This window comes from Diabrotica undecimpunctata, chromosome 8 (assembly GCF_040954645.1).
Source record: "Diabrotica undecimpunctata isolate CICGRU chromosome 8, icDiaUnde3, whole genome shotgun sequence".
Classification (NCBI taxonomy): domain Eukaryota; kingdom Metazoa; phylum Arthropoda; class Insecta; order Coleoptera; family Chrysomelidae; genus Diabrotica; species Diabrotica undecimpunctata.
In genome coordinates, this window is record NC_092810.1 from 25546920 (window position 1) to 25574836 (window position 27917).

General features: G+C 31.0%; 3 protein-coding genes across 4 annotated transcripts in view; 1 reads left to right on the forward strand and 2 right to left on the reverse strand.

Annotated features, from left to right (window-relative positions):
- P58IPK (dnaJ homolog subfamily C member P58IPK) overlaps window positions 1-4886 on the reverse strand; it is a 34305-nt gene extending 29419 nt beyond the window's left edge. Inside the window, exons 1-3 of the mRNA XM_072539898.1 lie at window positions 4687-4886; window positions 4520-4630; window positions 4183-4382 (exon numbers count right to left, since the gene is read on the reverse strand). Of these exons, the coding sequence (XP_072395999.1) occupies window positions 4183-4382; window positions 4520-4630; window positions 4687-4777 (402 nt within the window). The 5' untranslated portion in view covers window positions 4778-4886. The remainder of the gene's footprint in view (window positions 1-4182; window positions 4383-4519; window positions 4631-4686) is intronic.
- A 2740-nt stretch (window positions 4887-7626) lies between these two features.
- On the forward strand, window positions 7627-12244 carry LOC140447308 (uridine diphosphate glucose pyrophosphatase NUDT14-like). The gene is made up of 2 exons (XM_072539899.1): window positions 7627-8315; window positions 12003-12244. Exons 1-2 carry the CDS (start codon window positions 7901-7903, stop codon window positions 12209-12211), a joined length of 624 nt encoding a protein of 207 aa, XP_072396000.1. The 5' UTR covers window positions 7627-7900; the 3' UTR covers window positions 12212-12244.
- A 1887-nt stretch (window positions 12245-14131) lies between these two features.
- LOC140447309 (UDP-glucuronic acid decarboxylase 1-like) overlaps window positions 14132-27917 on the reverse strand; it is a 31186-nt gene continuing 17400 nt past the window's right edge. For both annotated transcript variants that reach the window (XM_072539902.1, XM_072539900.1), the window contains exons 5-7: window positions 26964-27151; window positions 25827-25959; window positions 14132-24175 (exon numbers count right to left, since the gene is read on the reverse strand). In XM_072539902.1, coding sequence (XP_072396003.1) covers window positions 23931-24175; window positions 25827-25959; window positions 26964-27151 — 566 coding nt within the window. In that variant the 3' untranslated portion in view covers window positions 14132-23930. The remainder of the gene's footprint in view (window positions 24176-25826; window positions 25960-26963; window positions 27152-27917) is intronic.

The following is a 27917-nucleotide window of genomic DNA, read 5'->3' on the forward strand; positions in this document are numbered from 1 at the left end:
ATCAACAAGATGTCGTAGCAACTGTACTTAACATTGAAGGGGCATTTTATTTAATCTCTAGAAAAGCAATCATTGACAAAATCTCCAACTATAATTTAAATGGTAATATTTTCTCATTTGTAAAAAAATATCTAATTGAAAGAATCTTTAAAGTCCTTGCCAAGGGTAAACTTTTTCAATCTCTTCCTCAAAATTAAGGTGTCCCTTTAGAATCTGTATTAAGTTTAACTTTATTCATTCTTGCCATCAACGAAATTTGCCTCCCATCAAATATGTTCAATACGCTGATGACCTAATCATTTACTGCCATGTTAAATCTGTCTCAACCTCATATAAACTTATACAAAGTGTAGTAAATCTAACGAACTAAGATTATCACTCTCTGAGAGCAAAACCAAATTAATAAAATTTTCCATAGGGATTTCCACTCCCTTACCCCAAATTTTATTTACCAATTCTCTACTTTCTGTTGTTAATTATTGTAAAATTCTCGGTTTTATGTTTGACTCCAGATTAAATTGAAAACATCAAATCTCTGAACTTAAAATCAATTGTTTTAAAAGGTTGAACATTTTTAAAACCCTCAGTCATCTTCAATGGGGTGCCAATAAAACTACTTCTGAGCGCTTTTCGCTTTAGTCCTATTGAGAGTGTATACCGTGAATCTAATGAACTTTCTCCTACCCAAGACGATAATCACTTCTACTTTCGTATGCTGCATCAACATCCGCAAATCCATTTAATCCCGTTCATTCCCTAATTGCCACAGTGCCGTCTTCTTCCACTAACAATAACCAACACCTTATCATAAAACCTATACCTCAATTAATTTGTCCACTACTTAAAAATATTGACCTTTTTTTGACTAGTTCATTTCCTCTACCTTTACTTCCCCTCTGGGCTAAAGATCTCCCTTCAATATATACCTCACTCACTATTTTTAACAAACTTGAATCTTCTAACCTTTGTTCTAAACTATTTGTTTAGATTAACTTTCATATATCCATTTTCACTGAGCACCTATTAGTTCAAAACATTCATGACATAATACCAAAATCTCTCTGCTTACAATATAGTTAAAAAAAAAATAGTTACATTATAAGGATAATCAATAATATAATATTGAGTATTATGTATAATAATATGTGTTGTTCATTAAATATAAGATAATATTAGATACGCATTAAGTGAAAATTAATACTTAACTGAAGCATTTTCCTTATAACTTTCACACATTTGTTCTGGCTAATTGGCTTAGTTCCAGTGCCATAAAACAAAACACACACACACACTCTCTGCTTACGATGTAACAGTCTCTGTCATATGGCTGCCTTCTCACACCGGAATTACTGGTAATAAAACAGCAGATCATTGTGCCAAAGAAGCTACCAACCATGCCAATTCAACTAGCTAACGAATCTCGAAATTCGTTTTAAAAAAGTCGGTAGAGGATACTTGACAAAACTTAGAACAAAAGAGCAAAACAACTTTTCATAAACTTCAATCTTTTATTGGTCATCTCTCCCTACACTTCATAACTATAAGAGAAGCATCGACTATTACAAGACTACGAATCAACCATACCAAACTTACCAACTGCAAACAATTCACCAGCCTGTATAAAGCACTGGACTTGAAACCTACTCTAAGGAACTAGAGAATTGTCTATCTCTTCCTCAACTGTAAATTGTATATGTTGATTATGATACTTGAAAATGTTGACTATTTCAATAATTTTGTGTTTAGGAAGTGCCTGTTTAGGAAGTGCCAAAACTAAATCATCTACATATCTTTAAAAAAAAGGAATGAAAAATGTGCAATTGTTGATACAATCACAATCACTGATAACATCATCCATGACATAGCTACTTAGAATGGGTGAAAGACTAGATCCCATAGGACTAGTTTCTGATAGTCCTATGGGATCTTTTTTTTCCTATCTAAAAAATTTCTTTTTTCTTACTCTTATATATATATATATATATATATATATATATATATATATATATATATATATATATATATATATATATATATATATATTATATATATATATATATAACATATATTGGCACAACTGCGAAGTTATTTATATTTTGAATACAGAACTTAAATTGTTTTTTACTTTATTGTGCAGAAAGTTGCTTTTTTTTAAGTTGTGTTAATAATAATATTGTTGTAGGTAATGCTGCATTGGAAAGTCTGGAGCTACCCGATTTAAAAAAAAATTCCTTGCAGTAAGCATTTTGTCCAAAAATATCTAAATGCAAACCAAAAAAATATAGTAAGGTAGAAGAGGAAGGTTTGTTAACGACACCACGCGTTTTTTATACGTATTCGATAGCAAAACAACCTCAACCAGTGCCAATAGTGTTTCGCAATACATACATTGCTTATTTTAGGTCATGAAAACAATGTTACAATCAATTTCTATATCTATTAATGTAAACAATTTTGTTTTGTTTTTTTTTATCTTGAATTATTATTTCGTTAATATTGTTTATGTGTAGATATTAGAATTTTGATAAGTGGTATATAACTATTAAAATAATGCGAATTTAATTTTTGCAATATCTATCACTTTGTAATTTAAAATTATTTCATTAATAAACAGCTCAAATCGGGCGAGTTGATTGAAAAAAACATTCTCATTTATGTAAACAGAAATACAAAAATGGTGTTTATATCATAAAATACATAAATAAAATAAAGGATACTATTTATTAAAGTGTTGTTTTATTATTCCTTTTATCCCAACACATAGATTAATTTTTCCCTAAATATGTGTTGCCTCTTGTTGTGGCATATCGATGTGTTTATTTGTTTCAAAAACATTATCAAAAAACCATACCTATAAATTTACTATATTTTCAAACGTCATTTTAAAGATTAAAAGATTGAAAATTTAATTTTCTCAAAACATACATAAAACCATTGTTTAAAAAGATTTTCTTTTTTAAACAATGATAAAACTTAAGTCTTGACTAAAAAATAAACCTCTGCATTAGTGTTCTAAGACGATAGCAATAGAGTATATTTCAATTAAATATTTAATCCTTTTCTAGCAAATCATAACCAAATTAAATATCTGGTAAACTAATAAAAATTTAAAAAAGGTAGCATTTACCTACTTCATATAAATAGATTACTAACCGATTTAGATTTAGCAAGTCTCAAAGTATAAAAACAGTTTGAAATATTCGCTCGAAATAGTCAAGTTATCTTTCACTAGACGCATACAACGATAATAACAATAAGCATTTTATTAAAGTTTTATATTTTCTTCACAATCTGGCATCCGTGTACAGGTTTGCCTTAGTTAGGAGACAGGCAAATATATACTCGAATAGAATCCTGCGGAGAATTAAGTTTCTGTTAATAGTTTTTTAAATTTATGACTAGAGGCCGCCATGTGACGGCAGAATAAGAGTCAAACGTTTGTTCCATAAGGATTGTCTAACTAGTCCTATTTAAACAATGATATCGATAATTAACCAAAAACAAATGCAAAATACATAGGCAAATTTGCTCAATTTTTTTAGTTTTTTCTTTGTTTATGCCTACAAACTTCATATTCGGGACAGAAATTTTCTTCCATACATTAAAATATTACAAAATAATATTTGCAAAGAGAAAACTGTGTAACAAATCAGAAGGCAAAGGCAACATGTTTATTTTCCAGCTGTGACATGCCTACACATTTAACATAAAAAATGATTGTTAAACAGGTATGTAGATAATCTAATACTGGCAGTAATACACTCCGAGACAACACTTGAAGAATATTTAATAATGGTGTCAATATTAAAAGTAAAAGAACAGAAAAAGCATCAGAAATCTTTTAAGTTGTAAGAAAACAGAATTTATACACATTTAACACAATTTGCTATTATGGATTACAACTTTAAAACTGCCAAGGAATATATTCCCTAAGAATACACAAAAAATGTACAATTGTAAAAAATTATCTAGTCTAGTATTCTAAAACTATATTTCTCTAATGACAGCTCCAATTTTCACATATGGAACGAAGGTTTGACCTGTCCAAATATATTTAACATTTACTTTTGTTCAAATGTTATATAGAAATTTTCAAATTCTGTTACACACGAATGTGTTGGTACCAGTATATAGCAATGACAAAAACAACCCTGCAAAATAATTATTGTTGAAAACACTTACCACATTATAATAATCCAATTGTGCTAAATCATAGTTGGCTTGCTTAAGGTGAACATTGCCCCTGCTAATTCTAGCTGCAGTGAAATCCGGTTTTAATTCTAACACTCTATCTAAATCACTGAGGGCATTCTTCGCTTTGCCTAAAGCTAGGTACACAGTACCTCTTTTGAAGTAAGTTAGATAATTGTTGGGATCTCCCTCTAAAAATTACAAATTCGTCAATTTCTTAAGCTCAATTAATAAATATATATTATAACACCGTATAATTTCCAATATCCGGACAAAAATAATCAGATAAAATGTTGTTAAACCCAAGATAAATTAGAGATTAACTTACCAACTGCCAGATGATATTGGCTCAGGGCATCTCCTAACTGACCGCTAGCTAAATATTGTTTCCCTAACTCTAAATGCCTATTTATTTCAGCTTGTGTCATACAATCTGAAACTGTAAAACAAATATTTTTATCCTTTAATCCTATTAAATTTCAGGTTATAACTTACCATCTAATAACAACTCAAGTGTTAAAATTACTAAATATGGTGTAGTTTTTAACCAAAAGTTTCTGTTTAAATTATCAAAACTGCTCAACATTTTTGGTTTGATAATATGTTGTAAAGAGTGGACTGAAATAATTACCTATATAATACCGTCATAATACACATGCAAACTTTATATCTACACGACATTACTTACAATTGTCAGTGTCAAAGTTAAATCGTGGTTTGATCTGATTGGTCGAATAGTCTGATTTGCTATTGGATATTCGTTCTATCTGTATTCTTTTTTGTATTAACTATTGTCTATTCCTCTTTTGTACATTGGAATTTGTATCTATGTTCCTGTTCATATACCTTAAGTGTAACATTTGAATAAACTTTTAGGCAGAATCGGACTAGCATATTTTTTCTACTTTTGTCATTTAGAAATAAATATTTTTCATAACTAAAATATAAACAAATAAATTTAAAAGTATGATAAATAACAATATAATTTATAGCTTTCTCCTGAATATCGTTCACTTTCATCTGCTGCAAGAATATTGTATAGTTATTGCCAATATATTTTAAAAATTTTCTTTTGGTTAAAAACGGTTTTTAGCCATGAAAAAATATAAGATATTTAATTTTCTGGTGATAGCAGTAAATAACTACTCCCTCATAAAAATATTTAAAGCTTAATATTTTGTGATAAAGCTAAATTGGCATAAAAAAGACACGTTATCATTGTTTCATTTTACATTTTATTGGTCGAATCGCCTGACTAGCTGCGTTGTTTCCACAGTTTGTTTATGGCAAAAATATTGTCCACTGCGTTGCACCACAGTTCGTATAAAAACCAAAACAACTTAAGGCAAAGCCAAACCTGGAAACCACAGAAATCACATGTAGCTCCCGCAGAAACTTCAAATCCAATATAGATACAGTGAGTATTAATTGTGCAAGACTTCAATTTTCTCGAAAACAGCTTATTTAGAGAAAACAGATTATTTAGAGGTTTGTAATATCGCTGATCTTATGGTAGTATTTACATTGTTATCAGTATTTTCATTTGTCTGGAAATGTAATCATCTTTGTTATTTCAAATAAATTATACTTAATATATTTTTTTAATTCTTAAAAAACACTGAATAGTTTTGTTACAACAGATACAACACTAGAAACACTATTATTGACATTGTTGTTGGCGTTTATTGAAAGTAACAATAGATCGTTTATCGAAAAAAAAACGAATTGAGATTTTAATATTAGGATATGGTGATAAGCGTAGAAGTCAATAAATAAATTGTAATATCTTTAATAATGTATACATCCTACCCGAAATTCCATAAAAATATTTACTGTGAGTAAGTTGGTGGAAAAGTTTAACAGAACTGAAGCAGTAAAAGATTTATCCAAATCATGACGCAGAAAAACTGCATCAACTGAGGACAAATTTTTAGATGTTTGTATCATGTTAGAAGACAATCCATACTTGAGTATTAAATAAATATCCGGGGAACTTGATATTTCGTGAATTATACGAGATAATAAATTCCATCCAAACAAATACAGAGATTCACTTGCGTAAAAATCAAGGATGCAATGAGATCATGCTCCAGTTCGAGCTTAGAAGTCATACTAAACCTTCTACCACTACATACACGTGAAAGAAGGATTGCTTTAGAAAGTTTCTTTGGGTTAATGTTGGCTCAGTATATAAAACCCGAAGACCTAACTTGATTAACGCAATCGACGCAGATGCTCATATTATTACAAACCAACATTTCGAGTTCTCATCATCATCCAGCTTATAAATTTGTCCACTGCTGATCTCCCTTGAATTCTTCCATATCTATCTAACCTGTACACTTTGTATCCAGTTTGTATATCTTCTTCTTATTCTTCCTCCCTATAGACAGTTTTGCTTGTTCTATGGACTAACACGTCTATGGAAGGTTGTTTTGAATCCGATCTCTTAGAAATAGGCTTAACATTGATCATTTCATTTCATATTATGTAGTTCTTTTTTATTAACTGTTAGTTTTGTAAAGGTTAGGTTATCGTACGTAAAGATGGGCAGAAGATATTGATTGAAAACCTTTTGTTTAAGACATATGGGAAGATCAGTACTATTCCCCCGTGAAGTTCGCATGTTTATCACTACCAATAAGTATTTCCTGTCCTAGATATTTATACAAAGCAGTTTTTAACTTAACTACTTATCTTAACTATCTATGTAGTTTCTCCTGCTTTTTGGCATTATCGATACGGTCTTTTTCTGGTGCTATGTCATCGGCGAATCTCAAAGTCGTTAGCATTTTGCCCTTGATATTTATAAACGAGTGTAAGATAGAACAAAACGAGCTTACAAAAGGCATACATCATCATAATCCTTCTTCTACGCGGTCGTTCTCAACTTCTTCCTCCCTCTGGGTTTGAGAATGTCAATATCTTCATGTAAAAGGTATGCCCATATGTCAAAAGACATGAAGGCGTTGAAATAGGGGTTAAAGAATGCAGATCCTGCAAGAATGCAAGACGGAACAGCCGAACATATATTATCCACAACTGCAAGGTAATTGCTGGCCAACGTCATACACCTATACATGGAAAAATTATTTTTACAGCCTGGTCAGATGGCTAGTAGTCTTAGACTTTTTTAAGAGTCTAGATTTTTGGACTAAAATACAGATGTAAATAACACATAAAAGATTTTACAGGTCACATAGTGGAAGAGTCTATGACTTGACGATCATCTACAAATTTATAATATAATATTTTTCATTAATATAGTCAAATTTGTCTATGTTTACAAAGGCATAGAAAGGTTAGATGCTTGGGCTTGAAGAAGATTCTAGATTTTGTTGCCCTTTTTATTTTCACTTGAATACATAACGAGAGAAGCCGTCCCTGGTTTAGATATGTATTTTGATTTTTTGATGGGTATGACAGTTACATAATGTCAAAGTCAAAAACGTTGTCAAGGATATATCATAAACAGATGTTATTTAAAATATAGTTAATAAAAATTCCCCAAGATTATTTAAGTTTATGTATGAATTAAACAAATAATTTTATCACGGTTATCTAAGTTTACCTTTAGATTTGAAGTTGCGTATTTTTTGCATAGGAATATATTTGTGCAGTATCTATTGAGTTCATATTATGCTCAGTATAGTTTGCTACCAACAAGTACATCGATTAATTCATTTGAAATTTATTACAAGAAACTAAAATGGACGCTGTCTCAAAAATTGTTATTCAACCTTTACGGGAATCTATATATTTGAAACCCTATACTATGCATTTTGTCCAGAATGGCACTAAAAGAACCTGGGACTTACTAACAGTACATGACAGTGTAGCCATAATTTTGTACAACATTTCAAGAAACGTTTTAATTCTTGTAAAACAATTTCGCCCTGCTGTTTATTATGGAAGTATTCCAGAAAAAGACAGAATTATGGGAGAGGAACTTGACACAAAAAAATACCCACCAGAGTTGGGTATTACGATTGAATTGTGTGCTGGAATTATAGACAAAAACAAATCCGAAGCAGAGATAGCCAAGGAGGAGGTTTTAGAGGAATGTGGATATGATGTTCCTGTTTCTAGCATGGAAAAAATAGGGTCTTATAGATCTGGTGTAGGTAAGTGTACTGTTATGTCGAAGTTTATAAAAAATAAGTAGGTTTAAAATTAAAACTTCTATAAGTACTGGTATATATTTCATAATTTTCATTGTCAAAGTACATCTAATATTAAGATGCATTGGTCCCCATTTCTTATGTATAATTTGCTCTTTTTGTTACTTCCTTCTGTTAGAATATCTAACATAAAAAGTGGATGTTGTTCTATATGAAGTGACATTGTTGACAGTGCAATGAGTAATGTCATAAATAGGTAATAAACTACTGTCAGTCAAGTTTTGTATTGTTCTGTATGTAAGAAGGAATAAAGTATAATTGTTGATGGCCAGACGTTTATTGGTGCATATTTCCTAAAGTAGATATTTCCTTGTCTCTTGATGTCTTCAAACTAGAAGGAGGACTTCACCTAACTTAAATTATAACAGGTTATGGGCCCAATCCACGTGTGAACTGTGAACAAGTTAGGTTCGTACTTCATTCAGTTTTGTTTGTTGTTATTGTCGGTGAATAAAATATGACGACCAGCAATAACGATTATAAAATTCAAGTTGACAAACTCGAGGGTCCTGAAGACTGGGCGAAGTGGAAATGGCACGTTTCGATGTTATTACGTTTGTATGCACTTGAAGACATTGTAAACGGTATGTGTAAGTGTCCTGAGGTTAGCGAAGATTCAACTTCAGCGGAAATACAGAAGCATCAGCAATGGTTAAAAGACGATGCGAAAGCGGCAAGTTTGTTAGCAGGTACGCTAGGAAAAACTGTTGCCGAGCTCGTGTTGACGTGTACTCACGCTAGTGAAATATGGGACAAATTGCGTGCGAGATTTGAACGTAGCAGTACGCAACGGTTAAACATGTTAATTGAAGCCTTTTTTAGAGTCCAACGTGATGAAAAAGAAGATATTAGTACACATGTTGCGAAGTTGCAGAAACTGTTTGTAGATTTAAATGATGAACTGCAGAAGCATGATGAAAATGTTTTATCCGAAAGAATGTTAAATGGTCGGATCTTATCAACTTTGGGTAAGGACTTTGATAATTTCAAAGATTTGTGGGACACGATACCATCAAAGAATCAAACTTTGAATTTACTGATTGAGAAATTGTGTACCATTGAATTACGTGACCAAAGTACTGTAGAATCTTTTGCGTTCGTTGCACGCAATAGCCCGACAGAAAAATACAATCAGAACCAAAGTATGAAGTCAAAGAAAAATGTACATCGTGCAAAAGAAAAATTTCCATGTCACAAATGCAAGAAACTAGGCCATTGGGCGAAAGAGTGTCCGTTGAAAAAATCAGCTGAGAATTTAGGTAAGAAGAAAAGTAATGATACTGCTTTTTTATCTGTTGTTTTAAGTGCCTCATCTAACAATTGTATTGAAGCTGGAAAATGGTATTGTGACAGTGGAGCAACAAATCATATCACTACAGATAAGCAATATTTCTCATCTTATACAGAATTTGCTGAACCAGAAAGTATATCGCTTGGTAAGAAGGATGTATGTATGTTAGCCCATGGACAAGGAACAGTGAAAATTCAAACGCATCTGAATAATAAATGGAAAGGTGCTGACTTAAAGAATGTTTTTTATGTTCCTGAAGCAAGTGCTCATTTGTTTTCTGTGAAAGCTGCTGCACAAAGGGGTTTTATTACAGTACTTGATGAAAAAGGTGTAAATATATATGATAAAAACACTTGTGAATCTGTAATGACTGGGTACTTCAAAAATGGCCTGTATGCACTTGATATACGTGTTATGAAACCGACAAATCCCGTTCAAGTAAACTTAGCAGAGTCAACAGATATGTTGCAAGTGTACCATGAAAGATTTGGTCATCAGCATAAGCAACACGTAAAGAAGGTATTGAAGAAAATGAATATAGACATTGATGGGTGCAAAGAAAGCTTTTGCGATGGATGTGCAATTGGAAAAATGCATAGATTGCCATTCAAATCTAGGATCAATCGACCACAAGTCATTGGTGAGCAGATCCATGCAGATGTGAATGGGCCCATGTCTATAGAATCACTGGGAAAAGCACGTTATTACGTATGTTTTAAAGATGACTTTAGTAAGTTTCGGAAAGTTTTCTTTATGAAACACAAAAGTGAGATATGTACTTTCTTAGAACAATTTTTAAATGAAGCTAGTATAAATGGCCATGTAGTAAAGCAACTGAGATGCGATGGAGGGAGAGAGTTTGACAATAGAAAGGTATCTGAACTTCTTGCGAAGAGAGGTATAGAGCATTGTATCACTCCACCCTATACACCTCAGCAGAATGGTGTTGCTGAAAGGGAAAACCGCACCATTGTAGAGTGTGCACGTTCCATGTTAAACACATGTAAGTTGTCCAAACAATTGTGGGCAGAAGCAAGCAATACTGCAGTGTACATTCTGAATCGCACAGGAAAGTCATCAATTGAAAGTAAAAGTCCCTATGAATTGTGGTATGGAAAGCCAATTGGAAGTTTGAAACATTTAAGAATATTTGGCACTGAATGTTATGTTCATGTTAACAAGAATCTTCGCAGTAAATTTGATGACAAGGCGATACATGGTTATTTAGTTGGTTGTGTGAATGACAGGGATGGTTTTAGGATATGGATTCCATCTGAAAGAAGAATCGTATCGAGTCACGACGTACGATTTAAACCTGAGGTTATATGCAATTTGCGAATTGTTGAAGTTGAAGCCAAATCAGTGAACCAACATCAGTCGGAATGTTTTAGTGTGAATGAAAACTCCGAAGAAGTAAAAAGTGGTATATGTGAAATTGTGGAATCTGAGAATATAAAAAGTGTAGAAGAAAGTGCGAGTGAAAATCAAGATGTGAATAGTAGTAGCTAACAATGATATTGAATTAAAATATATGTCGACGAATGAAATGGTGGCTGATATGTTGACCAAGTCGTTAAATTCAAAGAAATTGCAGTTAATCTGTAAGAATTTGAATTTAAAATATTGTTTATTTAAGGTCTATTATTTAGCTTATCTACTTTTCATGTTGAGGGAGAGTGTTAGAATTTCTAACATAAAAAGTGGATGTTGTTCTATATGAAGTGACATTGTTGACAGTGCAATGAGTAATGTCATAAATAGGTAATAAACTACTGTCAGTCAAGTTTTGTATTGTTCTGTATGTAAGAAGGAATAAAGTATAATTGTTGATGGCCAGACGTTTATTGGTGCATATTTCCTAAAGTAGATATTTCCTTGTCTCTTGATGTCTTCAAACTAGAAGGAGGACTTCACCTAACTTAAATTATAACACCTTCTTTTTGCCTTATTGATTTCATATTTTGATCTTTGTTTTTCTTGATGATATAAATATCAGACTGTAGTAAAGGATTGGGATTGTGAAATTTTAACATAGTTCTTCCTAGAGTTAACTTTAAGCTTAACCATACACCATTATTTTTTGTAGATTCCTGATAGTTTTCTTACATATACAGTAAAGGGATTTAAAAATACTTTTAAACCATATTTTAAATTACATTTACTTTAAATTTCATTAAAAAAAGTAAAAACTTGTAAACAAGTTAGTTTTTATATTTATAATTGTTATGTATTATTGTGAAGGAGTTATTTTTTCAATGGACCTATATTTCATAATTCAAAATAGTATTTTTGATAATAAATAAATTAAATCATCATCGAATTGTTTTTAATTTTTGTAGGCACTTCTGCCAGTCTACAAACTGCCTTTTACTGTGAAGTTACTGATGATATGAGAGTTTCATCTGGAGGAGGAGTTGATGATGAGATCATTGAAGTTGTGGAAATGTCTGTTGAAGAAATGAAGAAATATGTTACTCAGAATTATATAAAAAGTCCTCCTAGTTTTATGTTTTGTATGTATTGGTTTTTATATAACAAACAAAAGTGATGTTAAAATGATATTAGATAATTTATGAATTAATTTGTGTTTTCTTTCAAAGGTTTCTTGTAAACATTATTTTTGAATCCATCCTCAAAACATATCGTAGGTCAGAAAGAATTAAATAAAGAAACCACTGAAAGCTTGAGAAAACATGATTCTTATTTAAAATTGGTATATAAGTATTCATTCTTCATATCTTAATACTTTAGATTTTTTTCTTTGGGTTTATCTGAATTTACATGTTTACATTAAGTGATCAACATGTTTGTAGGATTTGGTACAAAGAATATTGATGAATGTGAACTAATACATGAATAAGTCTCACAAAGACTGACTTACAAACCTAATAATAGGCTTGTATATTGTCAGGAGGTTAACTGCGATCATATTGAACACTTGAGGTGATTCTTTTTAAATTATTATTCTGATTGGTCTTAGTAAATAAATTTACCCATTCTTTAACTATGAAGTGATTTATTTCTTATTTTAAAAAATGTTTTCTACCAAACTTCTCTTTGTCAACCATTTTCCATCCACTCCTGAATGTAAGTCTCTCCCAATTGCTTCCATCTTTCTCTATCTTGCGCCAATCTAATCCACTGTTTGCCTGCCACTGTTCTTATGTCATCTACCCATCTTTTTTGAGGTCTTCCTGTGCTTCTTGTTGTCGTCCTTGGTATCCATTCTAGAATTCTCCGTGTCCACCTGTTGTCATTATATTGGGCTACGTGACCTGCTCAGCGCCATTTCATTTTTGCAATTTCTTCCACAATATCCCTAATCTTCGTTCTACGTCTTATCTCGGTGTTTCTAATCTTGTCTCTTAGTGATATTCCAAGCATGATTCGTTCCATTGTTCTTTGCGTTGTTTCTAATTTTTTAGCAGATTTTTTGGTAAGGGCTACTGTCTCCAAGCCGTAAGTACAAACTGGTAGTATGCATGTGTTATACACCTTTTTCTTTAAGTTTACAGGAATGGAGGAGTTTTTCAAGATATATGCTAATTTGCCGAAAGCGCCCCATGCCAGTTGTGTTCTTCTTTTAATTTCAGCATCTTGATTTGGTTTTCCTAGTTTGATAACATGACCTAGATATACATAATGTTCAACATTTTCTATGGTATGGTATGGATTCTACCAAACTTGATATGTATGAATTAGGAATAAAAAGTTGCTTTAAAATCTGCAAAAATATAGAGGGTGTCCAATTTAAAATTAATAAGTTTAGGTGAAACTGTTAACGAAAGTAGTAACAAAAAATACAGCATCAATGTGTCATGTGCCATTGTACATGTATGCAAAGTTACATGAATAGCGTCTTTTTTTATTTCAAAGATATTTAGCTGGCACAAGCTAAGATATTCAAAGTTATTGGCATCTTCTATGAGAATGTTATAAATTTAAATATTAACTGGTAGATTTGGATGTTTGAGTACCACCATTGCTTTTGTTTTACTAATGTTGAGTTTAAGATTAAAGGATTCGCCTTCTTCTTCTTCTGCATCTAGGAATGGTTGAAGTCTTTCCACAGACAGCCTTCTGTTATCTTTAATGTCTTCTTGCATGTTTCCAGTGCGCTTTATAAAACTTTTTCAGACTAAAGGTTGAAGAGAAGTGATAGAACACCCCCTCTAACGCAGTCATCTTGTTATGGGGACACTACTGGACGGGTTTTCGCCTATTTTTACTGAGGTTGTCTGTTTCCAATACAGACTTTTAATAAAATTGATATCTCGGTGGTCTAACTCTTGTCTAGTATGTCAGTGAGTTTGGTTTGTTTAACTTAGTCAAATGCTTTTTCATAATATATGAAACACATATAAACATCTTTTGTCTGTTATGATATGACATCCTCTTCTGTTGCTGAGTTGGAGGATCTCCCTACTATTGTAGAAAACAGAACAGGATAGTTAGAAAATGTAACACATTTAGCAAAAATTACACATTTATTAACAATATATAATACAGAACAGCCATAAAAACATCACACATCAACTTAAACTAAAATTCTTATAAAACTATCACCCAGATTTAATTATTTAGTAGGTCGAGAGGAAGATGTCTTCACAGTTACATTTTTGTGAAAATAACTATTGATAGAACAATTTAGATATAATACAAATTTTTACATTTAATAATGAACTGAGGATTGTATTACTTGATAAGAATCTATTGTTATGTAATACAAATTGTTTCAAACAATAGTTTTGTTTGACATATTTCACTATGCTGTGGCTTTTTCAGTTGTATGTTAACAAGTGATGAAACAAAATTAAGTGACATGTGTTGTAATGTACTGAAATTTTTTCAAAAATACTGTTTGAATTAATTTAATTAATTTTATAGCAAAATTGTTCAGAAAAGAAATAAAAATAAATATGATACTATAAAGAAGACTAAAAATAAGATAAAACCCCAATGAAATCATCAAATTTAAAATTCACACTTCAACAGTCAAAAAAGAAACTGGGAAGCTAGTAAATAAGAAAAAAAAATGGAAAGAAAGCTGTACGAAAAAGGAAATAAAGCAAACAATAAAAGATAGTAAGTAGGATATTTCTGAAACAAAGTTTGCTATTACACACAGTCTTGGTACATGAAAGACATTATTTAGTATTCTGGTTATGATCCAGAGGACACGGAACACTAACTGTGACATTATTATGTTCATACTTCATTGAATCCAAAAAGGCATTGAGACATTAAAATATACTGAAATCTTTAAGATGGGCTTGAATTGCAAAGATATTCGCTTAATGATAATTTGTATGGCAACTAAGAAGCAATATTCATCTTTGATAGGACTTGTATCCAGAATTTTCCCTAAAAAGCATGTTTTTAGTGTTGTATTCTTTTAGCACTACTATTTAATATTTATTTAAATATATATTTGTGTATATGGATATCTCAGATATGCAGATGAAACATTGGTATTAGCTGAAACCAGGGCTGAAAAACATTGTTTTTTTGTTTTAAGCGATTTTTTTTTAAATTTAATTTTTTAATGATCATCGCTTTAGTGGAAACAAACTTAGTCAAGGGCAAATAGAAACTGACATGGAATATGTATAAACTTTTAGAAGCATTGCCAATTATTATTAATTATAAGGCAAAGTGTGTATCCTTTAAACGATATATGTTTTCTAAACATCTATTTGAGAATGTAATACCATTGGCATGGTACCGTTCTATGAAAAATATGAATACAACAGCAGTGGAACTGCTCCACTTAATCCATTTCAAACTACATAATCAAAACTGCTTAGTTGGTTTCAATTTTTAAAGAGCTTAATTCCATCACTGATGATGTGAGTGATCAGATATCAGATTGATGACTTAGATACAAGATTACTATGACAGTTTAAGAAATGTATTAACTATTCTATGCAAAATGTTTTAAATTTTCCAATTTTTGTTGTGTTCCTATTATTAATAAATAAATAATATGTATCTTAAACAGTGTATATAATGTAATAGAGAATTTTTCGCATGTTAATTTAATATATTAATAAAGAAAAAAAAGCTGGTTTAATTAATTTAAGTATTTAAAACATGTTTAAAATAGTTAATTAAAACGAAACAACCCTAGCTGAAACAATTGATAATACCTACAAAGAAGCAAGTCATAAGATGAAATTTAATTGTAAAAATATGCATATTCTTATTGCCAGTAAAAATTATATCAATATAACATAATTATAATATTAATGATGCGATTCTACCACAAAAAGAATAAATCTTTTATCTTGAATATAAAAAAGTAAGAGATAAAATGCAGGGCAGAGAATGACAGAAACAACAATCGATAGAAAATTAAGTATAAAACAAGTGAACAAAGCAAAGTAAATAAAATTTTACAATATAGGATTATGGCTTATTATAGAGAAGAAAAAAAGTTAATATTCCATGTGTATAAGGTGAAAAGATACCAATAATAACAAAATTAATTTAAAAAATAAAATATAAAAAGAAAAACAAATTATAATGTCTCTAAACAAAGAATTTAGTAAATCCACAATTTTAATGGCACTATTTTCTTTTTTACTTTCTTATCCTATAATATAATTTAAAAATGGCACCTGTCTGTCTAGAAAATCATCAAATCTCGGAAATTATACAACCGCCTTCAACCAAACTTGGTAAATTGGTTAATATAATTTAAAAAGTTGTTATTGTTAATTGTTATATACAATATTACAAAACCATTTACAGTTTTTTATATTATATTAAAATATAATCGAATTAATTATCGATATTTAAATGGCGCTATCTGTTGGCAAGACTACTTGGTTAACTTTCTTACCATCTTAAAGTTCATTTCAGCCAAAAATGATTTATATTAAAAAAATTACATTATTATACTAATACGAAAATTGCAACAGTTTGTTTATATTATATGAAATCATCCAATTATATTTAACACTAACGCCACCTGTTAGCAGGCCTACGAAGTTTTGTAATTGCGAAGTTGCCAAGATAACAGCTTTTTTCTATAGATAACCACATTTGCATTAAGCGTTGTTCACAAATTAACAGGCAGCAGTTAATTCGATGCATGTTAAACGAATTTTGACCTTAAATTCATAGAGAAGGAATAAGATTTTACAGTAGTGATAAATTTAGAAAAATTTAAGCAGTGTTAGCAACTTTGGAGAGTGGGATTATTGTGTCAGGGTCGTATTATTATAGTAAATTTGAAAAAAATGTAGATAAGAAAAATTTTTACCCGTACATAAGTAATATCAAGGACCACCTCCAGGACCACTACCCCCTGAGGCTTGTCTGGAAGCTACAGTCGGTAGCCCCGGCACCAGACTCGGGCGCGTTAGGCCAATAACCTATCCATCTTAAATTTCATTTTATTACTGAAACTTTGGTAGAAACAAACCGGACGGATCAATTGTTGACGACCTTGGCATCACCGAAAACACGAACACGAATTGGTTGCTGGAATGTTAAAACTCTGTATGAGATTTCTAAACTAGCTCAAGCAGTAAAAGTATTAAATAGGTATACATTAAGCTTTGTTGGTCTATCGGAAGTAAGCTGGTTGGGCAATGGTGAACACCATACCCAAACAGGAGGTTTGGGTATGGTGTTCTCCTAGGCGAACTCCTATTATACAGTGGTAAAGAAAATGAGAGTTACGAGAGCGGAGTGGGTCTTCTACTCAGCAAACAAGTCAAAAAAAAGCCTCATTTCATAGAAACCCATGATAGAATTATGACTGCCAGATTTTATACCAGATACCGCAAGATAACAGTGATTCAGTGCTATGCTCCCACGAACACATCTCCCTCCGAAAATAAAGACATTTTCTACAAATAAGTAGAACAAACAACCCAACAAATAAACCAACGCGATATACTAATAGTGGTGGGCGACATAAACGCTAAAGTTGGAGAAGACAATATTAACTTAAAAACCGTAATGGGCAAACATGGCCTGGAAGTAATGAATAAAAACGGAGAGCGTTTTACAAATTTTTGTTCCAATCATAGCTATTGGTGGAACCAATATCCACCAATATCCAATCTTCCCACATAAAAATATCCACAAGGTTACACGGACTGCACCAGGTCATATAAGAGAAAAATCAAATAGACCACATCGCTACAAACTTGGAGAAGATCCATCATGGACGAGATAAGAGGTCAAGGCAGGTCTTAGAATGAGGTGAAGGCCTTAGCGCAAAACAGAACCCGATGGCGCGTTTTCACTGAAGCTCTATGATCCACTTCTTATGAGTTCAAGAACCTTATATTATATATATATATATATATATATATATATATATATATATATATATATATATATAAGTAATATCAACATAGAATATCAAGTATATAGTTCACAATAGAGGTTATCTACATATATTTTAATTTTATTGGGAGTGTTCAGTAGTTAGCACATGTTTATATGCATCAATTTGAGTAATTGATTTGTTGTACGCTAGGATCGCTATATTGCAATGCACCCTATTGTATCAACAGTCATAATTTCGTCGCCAAAATGAAAAACATTTTGAAATTAATTACGAAAAATTTAACTGTTTCAGTCGAAATATATGGTTTATGAAAATTATAGTAGATTAAAGGATTATTGTAAAGACATTATAGTACATTAGAAAAAGCAGTATAATTATGGTATGCCTACTATAATTATAGTATGGTTGCTAATACTGCTTTTAAGTAAGTTTTTGTCATATGGATTTATCAATTCGTATTTTAATGCTTAATCTCAGCTATTTATCCTGTGCTGGGACGCAATTCCTATTATATTTATAATTTGTGATTGTTTTTATAGATCCACTCAATTCATTTACACTTTTAGCCCATTTAGATAATTTTTGCATTTTCCATATGTTCTCAATTATATTCTGGGCAGACCATTGTTAGATAAGTACATTACTGTAAATATTATATATATATATATATATATATATATATATATATATATATATATATACATATAAAATATATATATACATATAAAATATATATATATATATATATATATATATATATATATATATATATATATATATTTATATAAACATTGAAAATAAAAATAAATACATTACTCTTGATTTCTCAAAGCACCATTAATTCGAGACTAAACTGATGGAATATGAACTTAAACAAGTATTAAAATAATTTGAATAGATCGACGGATCAGCCAAGCCAACTTTCATATAACACTTTTGGATATTCCTATTTATTTACTTGATTTGAGATTATTGTTTCAGAATATACATAAACGAGGTGGTTCAACATTAATCTAGTTAATCATAAACCAACTATGACGTACAACTTATGATTTATGTCAATCTCTCAAGCAAAAATATCAAGTTCTTCGTCTTCTTCACTTTTGGCGTGCATACTAGTACATTTGTTAGCACATTTCTTAGTATTAAGTGGGTTAGTTTTATTTCACTTTCGTCTTTTTACCGTGTCTGTTTTTCAATGTGCCTCTAATAAGTTGTCGTTTCGTCTTTTTTGTGGTCTGGCAGTTTCAGTTGTTTACTTAACAACTGGGCATTACACAAACATCTTGGACAAGGTGATGTTACTGTCAGGATAATTCTTCAGTTCATACTGCGCGAGTAGGAAGAGAGTGAGCAAATCCGACTGAAAATCTATAGGTCTGTATAATCAAAAACGAGATGTGGTAGTCCGGGAGTGACCGAGGAGGGGGAATTAGCTTTCCTATCATCCAAGCACGGAGCGATGGTTTTTAATTTAAGTTAATTCGATCCGGCTTGACTCTATTCCATTCGATTCGAATTGATTCGATATTCGAATCGATTCTGTTCGATCGATCCAATCCGACTCGATTCCATTCTATTCAATCCGATTTTATTTAACTTTATTCTTAATTATTATTCTATTAATAAACAAGCATGGCACTGCGTTTACTACTACATGAAGTGTGTGGTCGCTCAATATGTTGTTACAGTCATGACTTTTAATTTTACTTTCTCACGAAGTGTGCACGAAGTGACTGAAAAGAGCTTGTAAATTGGACATTAACTAGGATAAAAATTATTGATTTGTCCACTTAGCTCATTTACCAGATGTAGCTCCTTGTGAATATTTCTTATTCCCAAACATAAATAATGATAATGTCACACCCGAAACGTCACAGTACTTTAAAGATATGGAACAAAAGTACTTTTCGGAAGACATGAAAAAAAATCCAATTAAAATTAAACAGGCTTTACATACGAAAATCCAAACAAAATTATTATCAGTTGACTTAATAAAAATAAATAATTAGTCCATTACTTAAGTAAAGAATTATCGGTGCCTTTGTATTACACTAATATAAAATTTTGTACTTCATTTTTAAATTAACAAAGAAATATAATCTCTAACAAGTTGATATTTAAAAAACAAGTTTTTTGCTACAATTATTGTTACACGTCGTAAATAACAAAACCTTGTAATCATATAACTGTCTTTACTTAAAATCGGGAATAATCCGAAATCTGTCAGTGTCAGAGTTTTCAAATTTATGTAAACAGCTTACGCAAAACCGAAATCGATCAAATAAACGATCGAAATTGTTTAAAAGTTTTACTTCGATCCAAATGATACTTCAATATGAAATGTAAAATAATATTAGTGTGTCTCAATTTTTTACCTATTTCCATATCTCCTAAAATATTCGAAAAATACGGCAACACTGTGCCATTGTGAAAATAAAATTGAAGAACTAATCAACGACGTGTAATAAAAATTATAGAAAAATTTTATACTATAAACAATAATACAATTGAATACTTCATGTTTGGAACAAAACTGCTAAAATACTTGTTTAAATAAAACGATATGATAGGGATGTTGACTTTACCAAAAATAGTCAATATCCCTATTGGTAATAACATACTTTTTTAGCATCAGAATACCTGAATTCAAGATATATTCTCTAAAAAAGAGCCGCTTTGAAAAAAACCATTTTTCCAAAACTAAGTTTGCATTGATGAATCTTACCAGGCTCTCGACCTGCCACACAATACTTTCATTCTTTATAAAAAACGCAGTCCCTGATTTCAAGAATAAATATAATTTATAATTGTTTTTTAAATCTCACCCAACCTCCATATTTATATCCTAAAATGAAATACAAAGCTAAAATGGTATACACTAAAACCATCGAGTTAGAATCTATGGAGAGGGCATCACGTGACTAAATACGACCACACTTCGGCCATATTGTTAAGATGGTTTTGACACTTTTGACAGATCGTATATGTTTGTTTACGTTTGTTGTTTTTCGAATATTTTTAGTTTTATACTTTTATAGAAATTGTAATAATATATTGTGATAGTGCATAATAATGGTTTCTTGTTCTTAACGTAGTTGCAGTAGCGGAAGCAATGTTAATAAAAAATCTTCAGGAATAACGTTCTACAGGTTAATATACAAATATGTAAACAAAGTAATGGCCCGTACTTCAGAGAATAAATTAATAGTATTTGACTATTAATTTATCTTTATGTATAATATATCGTGTTTTTAGTGTTTACCGCGAAATAAATAAATCATAGTTTAATTAAAATGTATTGCACTTTTTTAGATTATGATTAAATCTCACCGCCATATTGGTATCATTGTTAGCCACGCCTACCTACGCCGTTTTTAATACACACGTTAATATGCTCATAGCTTCTCCATAGATTCTAACTCGATGACTAAAACAAAGTTTATCGGGAAATTCAATCTACTGTATTAAAATTTATATTAATAAATTATTCTTCTCTTACAGATTATCGTACAATGATTTTTATTGGGTGTTCCAAGTTCTTTTTTATTTAATTTACATTTAAAATATGTCTCGTTTTTAAAATCCACCGTCATTATATAGACCATGGAACAATAAGAAATGTCACAATAATAACAATCGTTTCACATGCTCAAGAAGTACTTCTAACCAGTGTTGCCACAGTTATACAAAAAAATAGATTTTTAATTATGTAACATTTTATTCTTACATATTGTTAACAGAAAATTACTGCTTTGTTACCAGGGTTAGGTTAGGTTATGTTTGATAACATTAGATTAGGTTTATTAACATTGTTTTACATTTTTAATCAAATATAAGGGAAAATGTAAAATTTTTCAAATAATAAACAATATTGTGAGCTTCTCAGGTGGATTTTAAGTCAGTTACATTGCTTTACATTTACAATAATAAAATATCACGTAAAATATAATATTTTAAGTTATTAAATGTTGTGTGATTCTCAGAATGATTTCTAACCTAAGGAGTAGAATCTAGAATTCTCGGGGAATTACCGGTGACTTGAACATTGGATCATAGACTTATATATAAAAAAGACCAAGTAAGTCGACAGTTTTCAATGTCAACAATATTTCTCAACTAATTTCCTCTATATATCTCTAGTCCGTTATTTAATTTGGCCTTAATATAAGAGAAACGCCAAATCTGGCAACATTGCAAATATCAAATATGGAATCTCTTCGGATCTCTTCCAAATATGGAAAATTTTGTACAATTATGACTATCATTCTATCCTTAACGAAATTTTTCTATGGCGGCTTTGCCATATAGATAAAAGACAATTTCATATGAAAATAAGGATAAATTTTGTATCTGTGTTTGAGATATTGATTGGGCAAAGGATTTTCAAACCATTTTTTGTTTGTTTAGCATCGAAGAAAGATATTATGAAGTGGCCTGTGTGCTTTTGATAAAAAATGTAATGAAGGACAAGACAGTGTGTTAACGCAGTTATGTGGGTTATCTTACCGAATTTTACTTTTAAAAGAAGATTTCTTGATAAAAAATAGAGAATACATGCATTCTTTACCGCTGCCGCATTATTGTATTACTAATATTTATTATTCTTTAATTACGTTTGTTATCGTTTCAGATATTTACATATTTTTGTTGGCCTTTCAAGTTTTTTTTGTTATTATTACTGCTCAACACTCTGGGAATCCCAAAATATTTATTTCTTGAAATTTTTATTAAATATGTAAAAAATGTCGATAAACCTAATCTAACCTAACGTAACCAAACCTAACCTGCAACTAAGCAGTAATTGTTTGTTAAAAATAGGTAAGAGTACAATGTTATATAATTAAAACTATATCAATTTTTATTTTTTATAAAAGACCATATTTTGTATAACTATGGCAACGCTGGTTCCAATTAGCCGTCTTAAGCATATGAAACGGTCGTTCATTACTGTCATTTCTTGTTGTTTAATGGTATATAACGGCGGTGGTTTATAAAACAAAAATTTAATTTAATTGTTTAAATGATTGTATCTCCTAAACTATGAGGGTCATTTAATTTTACCAAAACGAAAATTGTTCCTTTTTAATTGTACTACTTCTATTTTATGACAGAAATAAATAATGCAATATAATCGTCAGCCACGTCATATAAAAGTTTGCTGGGCTGGTTGCATATGAACTGGATTTGTTATTGACTTTTGGAATGATTTGACTGATGATGTATCGGTAACTTAAAACGGTACCAACTATAAAACTATAAACCATTTCTTAGAATTCTTCACCACTTGATTTAAATCTACTGTATTTATTATCGGTATCTATGAGTGACATTAAAGTAATGTCTTCTAAAATATACAACAGTAATAATGAAAGTTTTTTCAAAGACGCAAAAGTTAACACGAAATGAGATGAATAATAATGACAAAAGTAAATGTCTTTTTTGTTTCATGGCTTTCAACTTGGGTTTGTCCAAATTTATGAAATTTAGATCATTATAAAGATTTGAGATGATTTATGATTTTGACACTAATTCGTATTTAATGGGAATTAATTACAATTTTAATTGGAAATACACTTATTTTGACGTTTCAATTTCCACTTTGGAAATCATTCTCCAATTATAGTATGTACAAAGTATTTTGAGAACGATGTATGAAGTAGAAACTGAAACGCCAAAAAAACGTATTTTCAATTAAAATTCCTATTAAATGTAGTAGATGATTTGAGATTATCCAAGTTTTGCGGTACATAGTTTATCAAAAATACATGTGTATGTTTATATACCACACTAAAAGTTCGTTTTTACGAGAATTAACGGCATTTTCTTAAAAATACCTTTAAAATCTGACCCAATATAATCTGGTCTAAATCACCGTTTAAAAACAATTCTTATTCTTACAATCATTGACTGCGTTTCCGCCTACGACACAGTACCAAAAAACTTTGACATGAAACAGTTAAGGATGTTTGAAATTTGAAAGGAATTTATTCCTAGGAGTATATTTGAATCGTTTCAGTTCTTGTCTGAAGTATTCGACAGTCTTTTGAAGGCCGACGTTCAAATCGACTTTTGGTTCCCAGTTGAGGATGTTCTTCGCGCGCGAAATATCCGGCCGTCTTCGCTGCGGATCGTCCTCCACTTCGCTCACGTGAGTGATTTTGCTGTTACCGCCTACGAGGTTTTTTATGATTGTAGCAAATTCTGAAAATATTAAAAATCAAGAATTATGTTTGATAGTTCATTATATACTGTATAAAATTTGCAGAGAACAGATTAGTGGTAGTTGTAGTGTATTATTGGTTGCATAATATACAAATCGTCCACAGCCCCCGTAATGGCCACAACATTGAAATTTGGTAACAGTGAATACACGGCCTATAAAGACATCTGTTTCTATAAAAAACATTTGATTTTATAGGTTCATTTTAATCTTTTTACTTACTTTTAGTGTACCATAACGATCTACATGCACTGGTTTGTTGATTAAGGTAAATACATAGTATATATATTATATAAGGTTCTTGAACTCTTCACTTGGAATGAGGCCTTCACCTCATTCCAAGACTTTCCTTGGCCTCTTATCTCGTCCATGATGGATCTTCTCCAAGTTTGTACTGGGCTACCTCTTTTTCTTTTCCCTTGGGGATTCCACTCTAGGGCAGTCTTTGCGATACTGGAACTATTTTTTCGGAGTGTGTGACCGATCCAACCCCACTTTCTGGACTTAATTTCATTTTGTACCCTCTTTTGTTCGGTCAGGTGTAGCAGATCTTCGTTTCTGATGGTGTTAGGCCAGAATATACGAACAATTCTTCATAGACATTTGTTAACAAAAACCTGCAGTTTGTCTGTGAGGGTGTTTGTCGTTAAAAAAAGGCATGGTGTGCGTCAACTTACAATTAAAGGAGAAAAATTGTCTTCAGACGTCGTTGCCGCAAACATATTTGTATTGGAATTTAAAGATATTGTAAACAATTATTCGCCGCAACAAATTTACAATGCAGATGAAACTGGACTTAACATTTCAAAACGCTGCCTACCAAAAGTCTTGCCTCAAAAGAAGAAGTTTGTGCACCTGTCATTAATTTTTTTGAAGTTATACTTCTATACGCACGGTCGGCGTTGGAAATTTGCATGAGAGTGAATCTGTGAAACCATTACATATGTAAGATAATGAGTAAGAGAGAGACAGAAGATACATTTTCTCTCTCTTCCTCTCTCGAGAATAAAAATGTTCCTTTTGTACTTAATATTATATATTATATTATATTATATATTATTATATATAATATTATATATAATATAATATGTATTAATATTATTATTTATGTGATGTTTTGTATTATTTAAAATTAAACGTTTATAATTATTTTAGGCTTTTGTATTTCAAAATAATCACTGTTTTACCGAGAACTGTCAATTTTGAAATCCGTTAGTGTCATGTCTAATTGGCAAATCCTTTACGTGTTTGGTTCATACGCTGGTGGTTGTGAGTTCGAATCCCAATTATGAATTTCCTTTTTTATTTTTGAAATATTTAAAAACCTCACGTTAATCTTATTAAATATATGTAATATACGCAAAAAAACATAAATTTTAAAATAAAATGAAAATTTACTACATAATCCGAGTTGTTGGTTTTTTATTTTTATCTTCGTAAAGTAAGTTATGTATATTGGCAGTTTTAAATACTTATGAATATTACGTTTTAATTTATATTGTATTATTATATTGAATTATGTTGCAGTGTATTTATTGTATTGTAATTTTTATTTATTTTATTTATTTGATACAATATAAGGCATTTGAATCGAGTATAACAAAAAAAAAATAACAAGAAAAATGGACTTACCATTAATGGTGTGTTCTACTGGATTGCCTAAATTGACTGGTTGAGAATAATTTGAGTTCATTAAAGCTACCAATCCTTCTACTAAATCTGAAACGTACTGAAAGGACCTTGTTTGTTCCCCTGAACCATATACCTAAAACATTATTCATTAGAGTATTTGATACAACATAAAATGTATAAATCAATTTATAACGGTATATATAAGGGTTTGCAAAATGTTTTTCTTACAAACCTTAGATATCAGCAATGGAAGTTATTCGAGAATTTTCAATGGTGTATCTGATGTAGAAATCACCGCTCTTGATAAAAGAGGAAGAGCTCAATGTCCTAATAAACTATCACAGGATGTAATTAATAAGATAAAACGACATATTGATATGTTTCCAAAATATACCAGCCATTATAATCCCCGTAGACGGTACCTTCCTTTATTTTTGACCATCTTAAGAATAAGATATATGTGTTACCTAGAGAACTAACAAGAAAATAATGAAGCTCCTGTCAAGGAATGGTGCTACAGGAGAGTTTTTATCATCCCTTATCCGATACTTGGAATGCGAAGTGCGAAAAGTTAGAAACATCAATAAAATCGTGGATGAATGAGTCAGATAAAAAGAAAACAATGTGCGAGAGAGAGAGCTTTATCGCCGACAAGCCGAATCGAGAATACAAGCCAAAAAAAGGCAAAAATAGTGGCCGAAACTTCAAGAAATGAAGAGGTGGTATCAGTTTGTTTAGATGCAAACTAAAAAAAAGAGAAGGAAAATGAAGACGATATAGAGCTAGATGACAATAATAAAATGCTTTATTCATGTAACAGAATCGTCATCGTCATCATCATTATCAGATCAAGCTGAATCCGATACACAACAGTGCTCTGAGGCTATGCTTGGGATCGTTTAGATCCAGTGCCTCAGATAGTTTATACGTTGAAGCTATACGTTCTTTAAGGACCAGTATGAATTAATTATCAATGTGTTAAATAGTCAATTATTGATAAATTTGGGTGCAAGAACTCTAAAAACGGAACACAACTGAATACATGTTGTACGAAGATATAATTGTACGAGGACTTTAATTTGATAGTATGAATGCAACTCTCTCATATATGAAACTGTTAATTTATATTCAACTTACCGTTATCACATCCTCCTGAAGCGCCTGAAGAATGAAATTGGACACCGCTCTTCCATCGTTCATGTGCATTCTTGGTCCGTAAGTATTAAATATTCTAGCTACTCGTACTTGCATATTTTCCTGTTTGGCGTATGCGTACGTAAGGGATTCGGATACTCTCTTGCCTTCATCGTAGCAAGCCCTTGGACCTAAAAACAAGAAAAACTATTACAATTGAGGAATACTTTATGGACATTCTTTAATATTTATTAGTATTCGCGTTCAAACTGTTCTGTTGGTAAAGAATTCTTAGACTCCACTGGGTGGCCCAAATAACAGATAAGTCAATAATACGACAACTCAAAATCAAGGAAAGACTAACAAATAGGTTATTTTGGGCTTGCTTTTCGAAGAAATGGTCTCGAGAAGCTTACCACAAACGAAAAAGGTGACTGTAACAGTGGTAGAAACAGATCTTCACAAGACACATGGACCAAAATGATGTAGATACATCAAAATACTAGGTGTGGCTATTAAACAACAAAAATAACGCTAGAAAACATTTTACTGTGATTCCATACATATTTATTTATTATCACCCTCAATATAAACCACCTCTCAAAACAATCCATGCGAATTTTTCATTTTTACAAATAGGCTGGAGTGTGATGAGAAGTAGTATTTCTACATATTGGAAAATTCAGTAAACCGTAGATTAGGATTAAATAATATTGTACAATATACTTGCCTTCGTCAAGTAAAGATGTGTCGTTATTCTCTCTTAACTACTTAACATTGAGAAGAACTTGCATCTGCTTCCAAATAATTTATTTTCTTCCAGTATTATTAAAATATATAGAAGTCGCATAGCGCAAGATCTGGCGAATAAGGCGCATTGTTCAATACTGAGGGTTTTAATGACTGAATATAATTGTGCAGGATTGTGATGTGAATCGGCATGTAGGTATGTGTGGG

Excerpts from the sequence above, each read along its gene's own strand:
- LOC140447308 (XM_072539899.1), top strand. The coding sequence starts at position 7,901 with ATGGACGCTGTCTCAAAAATTGTTATTCAACCTTTACGGGAATCTATA. Across the intron at positions 8,316-12,002 it reads GTCTTATAGATCTGGTGTAG|GCACTTCTGCCAGTCTACAA; the intron begins GTAAGTGTACTG and ends TAATTTTTGTAG.